Source organism: Gigantopelta aegis, chromosome 14, assembly GCF_016097555.1.
Source record: "Gigantopelta aegis isolate Gae_Host chromosome 14, Gae_host_genome, whole genome shotgun sequence".
Taxonomy (NCBI): Eukaryota; Metazoa; Mollusca; class Gastropoda; order Neomphalida; family Peltospiridae; genus Gigantopelta; species Gigantopelta aegis.
In genome coordinates, this window is record NC_054712.1 from 22,126,660 (window position 1) to 22,140,111 (window position 13,452).

Here is a 13,452-nt window from a genome sequence, read left to right on the forward strand (position 1 = left end):
TGGCGAAGGTTAAGGTGCTAGAAAAGGTGGTGGTACCACCAAATTCAGCGAAACATTTTCCCTGTAGTGTGAGCCGAAGTATGCCCACATTTGTGGTTGAACCGAGCACGGAGTGTGTATCAACATTAGCAATGATGCCATATACGTTCCAGGCAGCAGGCAACAAGGCTAGTGTGTGTCTGGTGAATTTGGGTGATAGACCAGTAACACTCCAGGCACAGCAGGTTGTGGGGCATGCTATGGAAGCAGCCCTGGTGGTAAATCGCAAATTGCCGCCATCTGTTACAGTAAAAAGGCTGAAAGAATCTCAGGGTGAAAAACAGGTGGTACCTGAATTTTTGAAAAACATGTACGACAACTCCTGTAAAGAGTTGAACTCTGAGCAAGCGGAAAACCTGGCCGCTTTACTGGTTGAGTACCAGGATGTGTTTGCCCAGAGTGACTTTGACTTTGGCTCATTTACCACGATAGAGCACGAGATAGATACGGGTAATGCCCGGCCGGTCAAGGCAAGAATGAGGCGAACACCCCATGTGTTTTGTCAATGAGGAAGAAGCTCATTTACAGAAAATGCTAGATGCAGAAATAATTCAGCCATCTGCGTCTGAGTGGGCCTCTGCTCCCGTACTGATTCGTAAACGGGATGGAGGGGTACGGTGGTGTATTGACTACAGGAAGTTGAACGAGGTCACTGTCAAAGACGTGTACCCGTTACCACTGATAGATGAGTGTTTAGACACCCTGTCTGGAAATATCTGGTTTTCCAAACTGGATGCTAATTCAGCATATTACCAGATTGGTGTTAAAGCAGAGGACCGGAAAAAGACTGCTTTTGTGACAAAGTATGGCCTTTTTGAGTTCGTACGCATGGGTTTTGGGTTGTGCAACGCTCCGGCAACGTTTGCTCGAGCCATGAACTTGGTTTTGAGAGGGTTAACGTGGAATGTGGCATTAGCATTCTTGGATGATATTTTGGTCATGGGTAAGGACCAGGGTGATCATTTGACTAATTTGCGGTCAGTCTTTAACAGATTTCGCGAATATGGTCTGAAGTTCAAACCGAAGAAATGTGAACTATTTCAAACAAAGGTGGAATTTCTGGGTAGAGTGATAGGTCCCAACGGGGTAGAGATGGGCACTGGATATGCCGACAGTGTTCGGGAGTGGCCTATTCCCCGGTGCACAAGGGAGGTAGAAAGTTTTTTGGGCTTTGCCAACTACCATCGAAATTTCATAGCTAACTTTGCGGAAATTGCAGTCCCCTTGTACGAGATCACGGGTAAAAAAACATTTATGTGGGGACCTGCTCAGGAGGCAGCTTGGGTTAAGATAAAAGATGCACTGGTATCCACTCCGGTGCTAACTTTGCCCAACAAAGATGACCCATTCATACTTGATACGGATGCGTCGGACAAGGCAATAGGGGCAGAGTTGTCTCAGCTGCAGAACGGCATCGAAAGAACGGTTGCTTATGCCAGCTGTAGCCTCACCTCAGAACAGAAAAAGTACTGTACTACCCGGAAAGAATTGTTGGCGGTGGTAAAGTTTACCCGCCAGTTCCGCCACTATCTGCTGGGTAGGAGGTTCTTAGTGAGAACTGATCACAACAGTTTAACCTGGTTGTTAAACTTTAAGCAACCACAAGGTCAATTAGCCAGATGGTTAGAGGAACTGGGTCAATATAACATGCAGATTCAACACCGACCCGGTAAGCAGCACATGGACGCTGATGCCTTATCACGACTGCCTTTATCACAACCATGCCCAGAATTTAAGGCAGGTGTCAAACTACAAGACTTGCCTTGTGGGGGCTGCAAGTATTGTGTACGAGCCAATGATAAATGGGGCTCGTTTTTTGACAACGTAGATGATGCAGTACCTTTAGCCACCAGGGTGGATCAACCCACACTGGTACGGCAGGTGGTTTCCGCTGTGACTGAGAGTGCATCAGTGGTGCAGAGTACTGAGTTCCAGCAGTTGCTCACTGGGGGTATTGAGTCCGACCCCCAGCCCCAGAGTACGGGGCCATTGTGTACACATATAGATGTAGGGGTGGTCCCTACCAAAGTGCTGTCAGTAACTACTACTGAGGACAGTTCGGGTGATAACTCCTTTGTGGGATACTCGGCTGATCAGATGAAGGAAAAGCAGCGTGAGGATAGGGATTTGAGACAGGTTATCCAATGGTTGGAGACGCAGGTAGTACCCAGTGAGGCAGAATTGTTTCTGGGCGACCGTGAATCCAAGTGCTATTGGGTTAACTGGGACACGTTTCATTTAGATGAACGTGGGGTCCTGTACAAACGAATTGAGGATGATTCGGGGAGCAGAGAACTGCTAGTTGTACCCCATTCCTTGCGACGGGAGTGGCTCAGGGTAAATCACGATATTCCTGCATCGGGTCACCAGGGTGTGGAACGTACCAAATGTAGAATGCGTGCCAGGTATTATTGGTACGGTATGTCTAGGGCTGTAAAAAAACTTTGTGTTTACCTGTGTACAGTGTAACCGTTGTAAGAAGGGTAATAGGAAGGCGAGGTGCCCAATGAAACAGTTTCATGCGGGGGTTCCTATGGAGAGGGTACATCTCGATTTCCTGGGACCATTACCCAAGACTGAAAATGGTAATGAGTATGTACTCATGATGGTAGACCAGTTTACAAAGTGGGTAGAGTGCATACCATTGCCATCACAGACAGCTGAGGTGACAGCAAGGGCAGCTATCAATGAGTTTTTCTCGAGATTTGGCTACCCTTTTGAGATATTCACTGATCAGGGGAGAAATTTTGAGTCGGAGCTATTTCAAGAAGTGTGTAAATTGCTCCATATTCATAAAGCCCGAACCACACCTTATCGTCCATCTGCTAACGGACAGGTCGAACGGTACAACCGTACACTCATGGATGCTGTTCGATGCTATATTGACAAATCTCAAACCCGGTGGGAGGATAACCTGGCTCAGTTGGCAGGGGCCTTACGCTCTGCGGTAAACCGCCACACAGGTTACACTCCTAATCACCTGATGCTGGGTAGAGAGGTCAATCAACCTGCAGATCTCATGTTCAGGCCCCCTGTAGGGAAGCAGCCGGCACATGTTGATGAGTATGTGGCCCAGCTTGAAGAATCCATCAGGAGTACGCATGAACTGGCTAGGGATAAGTTGGGTGAGTCCCAGAAAAGAATGAAAAGGGACTATGACCTGAGAACAGCAGAACACAAGTATTCCAAAGGGGACTATGTGTATGTGTTGGACACGGCTGTTCTTAAAGGGGAAAACAAAAAACTTAGCCCACCATGGAAAGGTCCTGGAGTGATAAGGGAATGCATATCCCCTTATTTGTACAAAGTACAACTCCGTAAAGGAGTGTCAGTGATCAACCATGACCGATTAAAATTGTGTAATGATCGGAGGGTACCCCCATGGTTAGATCGGGCAAAAGGGGAGTTACTGGGCCAGAAGAAGGAAACAACAGATCAGGGTAGACAAACTAGGGGAAAAACAAAGAGCCAACAAACTTATTGTTTTTGTATGGGGCCTTACACAGGTGAATTCATGATACAGTGCGACCGGTGTAAAGAATGGTATCATGGTGTGTGTGTGGAGGTAACCCCGGAGGAGGGTAGATTGATGGACTTGTACATTTGTCCCGTGTGTGGAGCAGACTCACCGCAGTGAGTACCGTCAGAGGGGTGGTGAGTACGGTGTGTTCCATGTTGTGCCTCTTAGGACTAGTTGCACTTTCACTTATAGTCGCCCCTCTTCTGTAGTTCCTTTCTCCTTGGTTGTTGTCTCTATGCACTGCTTAACCGCGCTTTACTGTGCTTGATTGTTGTGGTGGATGTGCTCGTTGATATGGTGCTTAATTATCTCTATTGTTATTTCTTACTTTTTATTAATTATGGTTGATTTTTGAAATTAAGTATCATCATTATATACCCAATGGACTGGGTGGTGAGTATGTAAATTGTTTGTTTGTTTTTTTGTTTTTTTTGTTTTTTTAGGTTATATTGCATGATTTGCTGATTTGCTAATTAAAGTAGGTATTTGCTGATTTTCGGTTTATTGGTTCCATGGTGTTGTACTTGCTGGTGGGGGGAGATGAGGTGCACAGATAGGTTCCCGATAGATGACACTTTAACTATTCATTACGGTACGTTGGCTTGTTCGGGTTAGTATTATTTAGGTCCTTTTGAACTGTTCTTTTCTTTCTCATAGAAAATGAATCACGAGGACAAAACAGTTGTGGGTAGGTGGGGGAGTGACGCTCCCCCCCCCCCCCCCCCTGCCTGACGAAGAAGCACCAGCAGAGGTGGAGCCACCACCTCAAGAGGAGTCAGCCGAGGTGGACCCATCACCTCAGGGGGAGCCAGCCGAGGTGGGCCCATCACCTCAGGGGGAGCCAGCCGAGGTGGGCCCATCACCTCAAGGGGAGTCAGCCGAGGTGGAACCATCACCTCAAGGGGAGTCAGCCGAGGTGGGCCCATCACCTCAAGGGGAGCCAGCCGAGGTGGGCCCATCACCTCAAGGGGAGTCAGCCGAGGTGGACCCATCACCTCAAGGGGAGTCAGCCGAGGTGGACCCATCACCTCAAGGGGAGCCAGCCGAGGTGGGCCCATCACCTCAAGGGGAGTCAGCCGAGGTGGACCCATCACCTCAAGGGGAGCCAGCAGAGGTGGGCTCATCACCTCAAGGGGAGCTAGCCGAGGTGGGCCCATCACCTCATGAGGAGTCCGTCGAGGTGGGTGTGTCGCCTCAGGAAGGGGACCTGGGGGAGGTAAGTGTGTCTCCACCAGCGGCGGCGGGGTCGTCACTCCAATCGGAGGATTCCTTGCCCGATATCCCTCCTTTCTGTTTTCCCACGCCCATACACTTAAGGGAGGGCTCTCCTCCTCCAGGATTCTTACACCGGGGGAGAGGACGGGGAATCTTGGGGGCATGGGAAAGGGGAAAATTGCCTGTATTTGGGTTTCTCATTTCCCGTCCGGGACTGTCCACACCTGGTCAGTCCAGGTTTCCACTGGGAGTGGCCTTACCCCGGCCTCCGCGGGGGTTGGGCTTGCCCAGATCTCCGTCAGGTCTATGTTCCCCCCCGATCCACCTCACCGGAATCGACCGAGTCGGTTTCGCCCAAGGATGCTGGGCTTACGCCCGGAGCGGTTAGCCTTGGGGGAAAGAGGAAAGGGTCAGAGACGGGTAAAGGACGGGGGGGGGGGGTAAAAAGTCTCGGGACTCCAAATGTCCAGTCCCAGGCTGTGGGACATGCACCCGTAAATTACGGGCGCATGCCCTGTCAGTACACATCCCGGGAATCTTGGGGGCAGCAAATCCACGTACCCCAAACCTGGCTACCATTCGGTGGGCGGCAGTGAGAGACCTGGCAAGGAGGGTCTGCGGACCGTCGGGTACTCCGCGACAGTTGGCTAGTAGACTGGGACCATTGATCCCGAGTATGGTGGGCCCGTCAGAGGTGGACATGCCCGCAATAGAACAGATGGCCCGTTTTCTGGGTGAGCCATCTCAGCAGTTTACTCTACATCCAGTGTTGAGCATGTCTGCGCTCATACACTGGAGAGCGTTGTTACATGCGGTGGCATTGTTGTCACTAGAGGACCGCCGTTGGTTTTTGGGATGGTCGGCTCAGGGGGTAGATATTCCTCGAGATAAGTGTATCCTGGCGGGAACAGAGATTTCTCACGACGATGCCCCGGGAAGTTTGGTAATAACAGGGAGCGGGAAGTCTCTGTCGGTAGAAGGGGACACTAGGGTGGTCTTAGTTGGGGCAGAGCCCGGTGAGAGCTGGGCGGCTTCTTCTGGGCCATTAGTCGAGGGGAGGGGTCGGCTTCAAGGGGTGGATGCCCATTTTCATCCAAAGTCTTGTGCCCGGGTAATGAAACTGGGCACAGATCCCAGTTTGGAGAAAGTGGTGCGGTACAACTATCCACACCGTATTCCCTGCCCCGCTATTGATGTGATAGGGGGTGTGTCAGTGTACATCGAGCCGGGTCACGTTCCACCTACGGTGGAATGCTACCCGGCCTGGAAAGTGGTAGTAGGGATTCATCCCCGATTCGCAACCACGGTCCAAGACGCGGATAGGGGATGGGTGGAGGGGAAATTGGAGTCGTGGCCCTCTCGCGGCTGGTATCCTTCTCCTCCAGGAGAGGTGCCCCCCAACCCAAAAAATTCACTTAACCTCTTTCGACGGGGGGTGCCAAGCAGTTAAGGATGCCTGTAGGTTGTTCCCGGAGGCCTATTTTGGGGTCTCCGGGAAGGTGTTTGCAATCGACGGGGAACAACGCCAGGCAGTGGCGCTTATCCCTGTCGATCGTCTTCTATTAGAGACAAATGCTCCTCATATCGGACTGAGGGGCCAAGGTCCTAGCGGCCCGAGTTACCTCGGAGAGGTGGCAGCCGAGGTGGCCCGGGTTCGAAAAACCTCCCTGGAAGCAGTGCTGCAAAGCACTGTTTCCAACGCCCGGCGGTTGTACGGGCTGGTTAACCGGTAAAGAAAATAAAACGGAAGGGTGATTATTAAACCAGTAGGTCATATGGGTTGTCTGTACGGAACGGGTTGGTACCCGGCATTAGCTGGGAACAACCTTCCATATCATAGAGATATGTACTGAATTTAAAATATTGAACATAATTATTTCACAATGGTGGGGGATTTTCACTGGTGGTATATTTTAATTATGGTCTGCTAGACAAGAGAATTAGGGCTAAATTCGAATAACTGTATGATATGTCTAATTATAATGTTTTATTTCAGGTCTAACAATATTATCCAGTTGAATGTATTTCAGGTGAATGGTTGGTGTTCAGCATCCACTTGGGGAACAGTTAATTGGGTATGGGAGGCCTGTGGGTAAGTAATCATAGAAGATGTCCCAGGAAGGGGGGTTGGATTTTGGGTAATTGGGAACAGACCTGATTTTTAAGGGGTCTCTTCTCAGGTAAGTATGTAATACTCAGAAGATAAAACAGGACATAAAATTATATTTTTCCTGGATGATGCGGACCTTTTCCATCTTTTGTGAGGGGGAGGGAAGGTATCTGCCATGAAAAATCCTGTTTTATCTTGTTTTCCTTAGGGAGAGGGTCCCAAATTATTTTGTGGGGGAATAATAGTTAATTTTCAATTAACTATTGCTAAGTTGAGGGATAATTATTTGAATTATGACTCTTTTTTGGTAAGGATGTAATTAGGAGGCCAACATCATATAGGGCAAAATGTGATGGACCAGTTTTTTTGTTAGGTTTGTGTAATATAATGTAATATAGTTGCCTTGACTGACATTTGCAAAAGGCTGAGTTGGAATTTATTTAACTGTTAACTTTTAAGTGTTTAACTTTTAAGTGTTTAAGTGTTTAACTTTTAAGTGTTCAACTTTAAGTGTTATTCAAGGAGTAGTTCTTGGTGTTTCATTATTAATATTCCTGGATGTGACTTTAACTGTGCTTAAGGCATAACTTTAATATTTCTGGATGTGACTTTAACTGTGCTTAATGCATAATTTGAATATTCATGGATTTGACTTTAACTATGCTCAATGGATAATATTCGTGGATATAACTTTAATGGCTTTTCTGGATGCCACCGCCAGATAAGTCAGTATCTTTTTTACTAACAGGATATGACTGTTTCTTTTGGGGGGTAGTCTTAACCTATAACAACAGGAAACTCTGGATGTTTACAAAGAACCTGTTTATTCATGGATGGTCGTTGAATCCTGGCCCGGATGAGTCCGAGCCAGTAACCCGCTGGTGAAGTGTTTAATGTTCCTTGGAAATTCGGGAGGTGATCTTCTCTTCTATAAAACGGGGGAGAGTGTGGTGACTCGCGACCAGTCGACGACCGGATGTCAAAATTGGAACTGGTCCGCTGCCTGACACCCCTGGAGACAAATAATCTACTGGTGCCTTACCATGTAGGGATTGGCGGGAAAAAGGGACCCGCCCATTGGACGAGGAGCGTCACATGGCAAAAAACGAGAGCAGACGATTCTGGAAAGGAGAGGCGACACTCTTGCATCTGAACCGCCAACAGGCTAGAAGCATACTAATCCTGATAATCAGATAAATCGTAAGTAACCTTTAATTAATCTAAATACTCGGTAAAATCACGACATTATAATAGGCTGCAAATATTGTCAGGTTTCAGAATGAATTTATATAATTATAATATTCTGTAAGTGAAGAAATAATTATTAAGAAACAAGAAAGTATTCTTAATTGGCTGTTCTACAAATAATAATTATGAAATAGCGAATATTTGCAACTTATTTCCGGGTTCATTATGGTGCACTGGGTATGACGAAGATACACAGAGAATGACGTCATGAACCAGCGGACACGTAGGCAGTCAGTCACGTGGTACACTTCCACCCGTATAAAAGAGGCGGAGCACAGAGCTATATTAGCTCGGCCATTTACCTTTCGACCGACCGTTCAAAATTGTGCACCCTTTTCTCTTTGTCATTTAACTGCTCCATTCAAATTCCATAGCACCCCCCCCCCCCCCCCCCCTGCTACCGATTTGATCGGGCTGCTGGTGCTCCCTTGCACCTGCCAGTGCAGGTGGTCCCTGGTCTCCCCTCCCCCCACCTTTCCTGTCATCGGAGGAGCCGGCCAAGGCCGGCTCTTGTGCCCACGACAGGCGTGCGCTACAACAGCTTGTTCTGAATGTGCACGTAAAACCCTATGACATGACATGACATGAGCTTTCGCTGGCTTGTGGATTCCCCAAGTCCGAAGACACACAGAACGGAACTTAGAACCAGCAGGAATGGAATGGTCGCCAGTACACAAGGAAATGGGATACAGATATGCATAGGAAATAAACAATTCATCGCTTATACAAAAAGAGCGCAGTAAAGGCGCAGCGCACAAGGACGCAACAGAGGCGCAAAGGGACACTAACAAAAATGTTAAGTTTTTTAACTTTCCATCATTCAATTGATGCAGCCCCATTAATTTTAGTCTACGATTTATGTCCTGGGGATGGGACGTGCTGATAAAATTTTATCAACCACCCGTTATTAATAGCTAGGGTGGACCCAGGAAATATGTATATATATATTTTTTTTTTGGGGGGGGGGGGGTGAGGGGTCACTATCAAAATAAAATTAGAATGGGCTTAAATGAGGGGAGATGCGTTTCTTAAATAAACCTAATGAAAGAGTAATTATTTCTTAATTTTTATTAGCATTGGAGAAAATGACGTTTGTTTTGCGGTTCAGTATATTTATTGTTTGGGACGAATAATTTTTCAAGGGAGGTGGCAATGTAACAAAATGTGGACGTTTAGTAATTATTAATGTTGTTTGATGACGAAGTCTCCATTACCGGCCTTCGCGGTTATTTGACGGACCGCAGACTAGCGGCTCAGAGATAGTTTTTGAAGGAAAATATTAAAATATTCTGTCATTATTACTCTTACTATTTAAGAAATAGTATAGCATTTTTAAGTAATCGAATATGTATCAGTCACTATCTGTGCTATCTGTCGTTAGCGTTTTTACCATTTCTAGCCAGTTGAAGCTGTGAAAATAGCACAATTTTATTTGCATGGAAACCGCTATGTTTGAATTTTACATATGAACGATTTTCAGCCTGTTGCTATATTAATTAGGTTGTAAATGGACTATTGTTTAGATAAGTTAGGATATTATTTAAATATGCTAGTGTATAGTAGTTATTAGAAAAATAGTGGTTTCCTTAAATATTAGTTTATTGTATTTATTAATTCCTATTTCCGGCATTTACGACTTAGTGCTATTTTAAACTTGACATTATTTGCTTTATATAGTGTGCGCTATTTATAACGTGACCTTCTTTGCCATATTGGAGGGATTGTTATTTGTATCGTGACCTTTATTACCTTATATGGGACATTCCTATTTTTATTCGTCCTTTTTGCCCAAATAAGGGGTTGGTACGGGTACAAGTTACAGTGGCCACCGCTCGACACAACACCAGGTGTATCACTACAGTCGCGTAACAACGACTAGGGGATTTTGTCACAATATTTTAGGATACAGTCCTACACACATTAACGTCTGCTACAAAACTGAATATGGCGACGTCGACACAGGAATCGTAACAGGACGAATGAATGAATGAATGTTTAACGACACCCCAGCATGAACAATACATCGGCTATTGGGTGTCAAACTATGGTAATACAAATAAATAAAGTGATGATCAACATCAATATAAAAATTCAAGAATTCAACAAAAACAGTGTAAAGAACTGTGCAAAAACACAAATATCACAGAATTTTACAGATACTGAATTTTACTCAAAACTTCAATTTTGTGCTGTATTGGCCATTCTCAAAGAGAATGTTACACCCCTGCACCACGGTGAGGTTACAGAACACGCAGGGGCGTAACAGGACGAGTCATGTTGATTATCAAACCTCTTGAGACCTATAATATGTTTAATATGCACACAGCTGCCCGTGGAATGATGCAGGTGGCCAGATCTAGATGTCAGGTAATACAAGAGACTGCGTCAAATACAAATGAAACAGACTTGAACATTCCAGATAATGTTTACCGTGAATTAATGAAAGATGACTTCTGTGATGAAAACAAATCAAACAATGTAACGAAATTGAAAAATTCATCAGCCAGAATGAAAATGTTAATACACTCGTCGATCTTCGCTATCAACGGATATCGTCAAATACCTACTATTCAATTAGCAAGACGTAAAAGTAAAAATATTCCTGCATTTTGATTTAGTAATCGATGTTATAACCTGGTAACCTTATATAGCAGCTTTAACTGTTGGATTTCAATAAACGAAGTATAGTGTTTCGGATCAATGAACCTTCGGACTATAGAGCGGTCCACGATTTTTGCGTACACAAAACTGGTATAAATAATGATTTTCCGAATATTCCTGTAGGATTGCAGGATAAAAGAAATATCTCGTTACTGTCTAAGATATCGGCTTATCCTGCTCAGGACGAATGGCGAGTGCAGTGAGGCTCTGCCAAGCTGCATTCACCATTCTAACCTTCGTAGGATACAGCCGATATCTTAAGACAGCAACCGGTTATATATCGAAGTGTGTTATGCCTGGAGACACGAAAGCGAGTCTGTTAAACATTATATATTTGGATGCATGTGAATCCTTAATTTCTTCCAGTGCATGAAAGTGAGTGTAAAAATAAGGTATGTAGATGCACATGAATCTTAAACTGTTCCAGGGCTTTATTGATTACCCAAATTTCAGCAGTAAAAAACGATGCTGAATCGGGCAATAGAAATTATTGTCCGATAGAAAAACAATGTAGCAGAAGCCACACAATTCCCATCCCGTGATCCGTCTGTGTAAACAAGGATAAAGACTATACCAGTGATTTGCCTCTGATCACATGTTGTCCAAAACATGAATAAGTAAATAAGTAGATATATTTTTGTCATAAAGTCATTATACTGCCGTCGAATATTGATGAACGTTTTCATGGCACCACCTACAGAGGCTATGTCAACACAATGTTGTGCTTTTGCCGCGAAATCATGTTTAACAGATGGTCAGTCACCTGTGCTGTGGCCACGAGTCAATAATATAATAAATGAACAGACGTCAATCCTATTGATAAAAACTGAAGACAACTTGGACACGTCTCAGAAGCTAGAGAGAACTCCGATCACTCGACACTAGAGATGTTGTCCAAGCTGTTTCTATTCGCAGTCGTCCTAGGCGTGGTGGCCGTCGTCGCGCAGTATCCGAACTGTACCTGTGAGCAACGAAAGGGCGAGATGCAGATGTTTTACCAGATGATGATCAACTCGGTGATCTCCACCATGCATTCCATGCAGAACAATAATCAACAAAGTTTTTATGGTGCTGCTGGTGGTCGGAAATAGGTGAGTAAATTAATAGTATCTGGTATCGTGCTGCCTTGAAACCGCACAAAGCTGCGCCTCCTATGTTATATTGTTGGATTGAATGAATGTTTAGCGAAACCCTAGCACAAAACTACACATAGGCTATTGGGTGTAACAAAGGGTAAGGATATGAATATATTATTTATAAAATTATGTGAAACCACAGTAAGGAGCTGGGGGGGGGGGGGGGGGGGGGGGGGGGGCTGGGGATATAATATAACCACCCCCAGCACAAAAATACACATCGGCTAGTGTTATTGTTGGTTTTAGTTAAAACGTTTCAATGTATCAAACACAAAACGATTGTGGTACTAGCCATAAACTGTGAAATTAGATATATCTTACCCTTATAGACTACTAGTATTCCTGTTAGCAACAAACTGATGTGTTTAAGAAAACTGCCACAAACAGTGTATCACAAATCATTATATTACTAATGGTAATAACTAATGGTAAATGACCCAATGCATCCACCAATGAGGGTGAAACATCTGGTATGTGGTATTGTAAGAGCACTACTAATTTACCGTGACAGATCTCGCACTGAACGAGAGTTCACGTTTTAAGGGTAACCATCATTCATGCTCCTCATCATTTCGCTGAGACAAATTTAAGGATTGTACTTAATTACTCCCATTAGCATGTGAATTTTACATGGTATCACATGGCAATATTGTAAACGGCTCGACATAATCTAAGTTAGGGGAGCAATTAATCACTCCACTCATGTTTTTCACGGCGAGGTCTAACGTCATATTAGTCTTTAGATTGGCATCAATCGTATCCAATTTATATCATAAAACTTATAATAACGTTTGCCTCAACCATTATTATTGTTTGTTTTGTTTAGTGTTTTTTGTCGGGTTTTTTCTTTGCAGATCCCACACATGAAGATCTGAAGAAGAGAAATTCATTCTGAGAAAATACATCCAAAATGTAAAAAATGCAAACGTTGTTTTCATTATGTATCAATTTTTCTGTAGAAGCATAGAGACAAAAATTATATTGATCTTGTACATACTTTTTTATCTGTTTGCTGAAAATTACTAGTTATTGTCCATGAAAATGAATTCTGCTCCATGTTGTTGGGCTAGAGGGTCAACTATCGGTATAATTAGTTCATTCCTTTATTTCACACCAGTCAACGACGCCTGTTCGGATGACGTCAAGATCAGATATTATCCACCCTGAATTCCAGCCCAAACCACAAAGGCTGCACACGCATCTCTCCCCCAAAACGATCATGGGCAGTGGTACAATTTGCGACGCATTCTACAACGTAATTCCACAGCTAATCTAGAGGAAACCTGCTACACTCCCCCCATTAGCAGTAGGAAACATTTCATATGCACTTTTCTACAGCCAGAACGGGGTATTTCGCGGCCGTCGATATACCAGTCATGGGACTGGAGAACATTTATTTTAAAGGCATCCTGCTACATTTTTGTTTCATTAGCAGTAAGGGATTTTTATATGCACTTTACAATACAGGATAACAGCGCATACCACATACTTTTATATATCATTCCAGACTTTGTTGAGGACAC

At 44.7% G+C, this 13,452-nt stretch overlaps 2 protein-coding genes across 4 annotated transcripts; both read left to right on the top strand.

Moving 5' to 3' along the window:
* The first annotated feature begins 570 nt into the window (after positions 1 to 570).
* Positions 571 to 5,162, top strand: LOC121389136. The gene is made up of 3 exons (XM_041520748.1): positions 571 to 2,376; positions 2,504 to 3,479; positions 4,330 to 5,162. Exons 1-3 carry the CDS (start codon positions 571 to 573, stop codon positions 5,160 to 5,162), a joined length of 3,615 nt encoding a protein of 1,204 aa, XP_041376682.1.
* A 67-nt stretch (positions 5,163 to 5,229) lies between these two features.
* On the top strand, positions 5,230 to 12,910 carry LOC121388846. Of its 3 annotated transcripts, none has more exons than XM_041520362.1 (2): positions 5,230 to 8,084; positions 11,709 to 12,902. In XM_041520362.1, the coding sequence occupies exon 1, from the start codon at positions 5,451 to 5,453 to the stop codon at positions 6,222 to 6,224; it is 774 nt and encodes a 257-aa protein (XP_041376296.1). In that variant the 5' UTR covers positions 5,230 to 5,450; the 3' UTR covers positions 6,225 to 8,084; positions 11,709 to 12,902. The 3 variants fall into 3 exon arrangements, 2 of the variants coding, with proteins under 2 accessions (XP_041376296.1, XP_041376297.1); XM_041520363.1 differs by having other exon boundaries at positions 12,784 to 12,888; XR_005960013.1 differs by lacking the exon at positions 5,230 to 8,084 and having other exon boundaries at positions 10,265 to 11,884; positions 12,784 to 12,910.
* Positions 12,911 to 13,452: the final 542 nt, after the last annotated feature.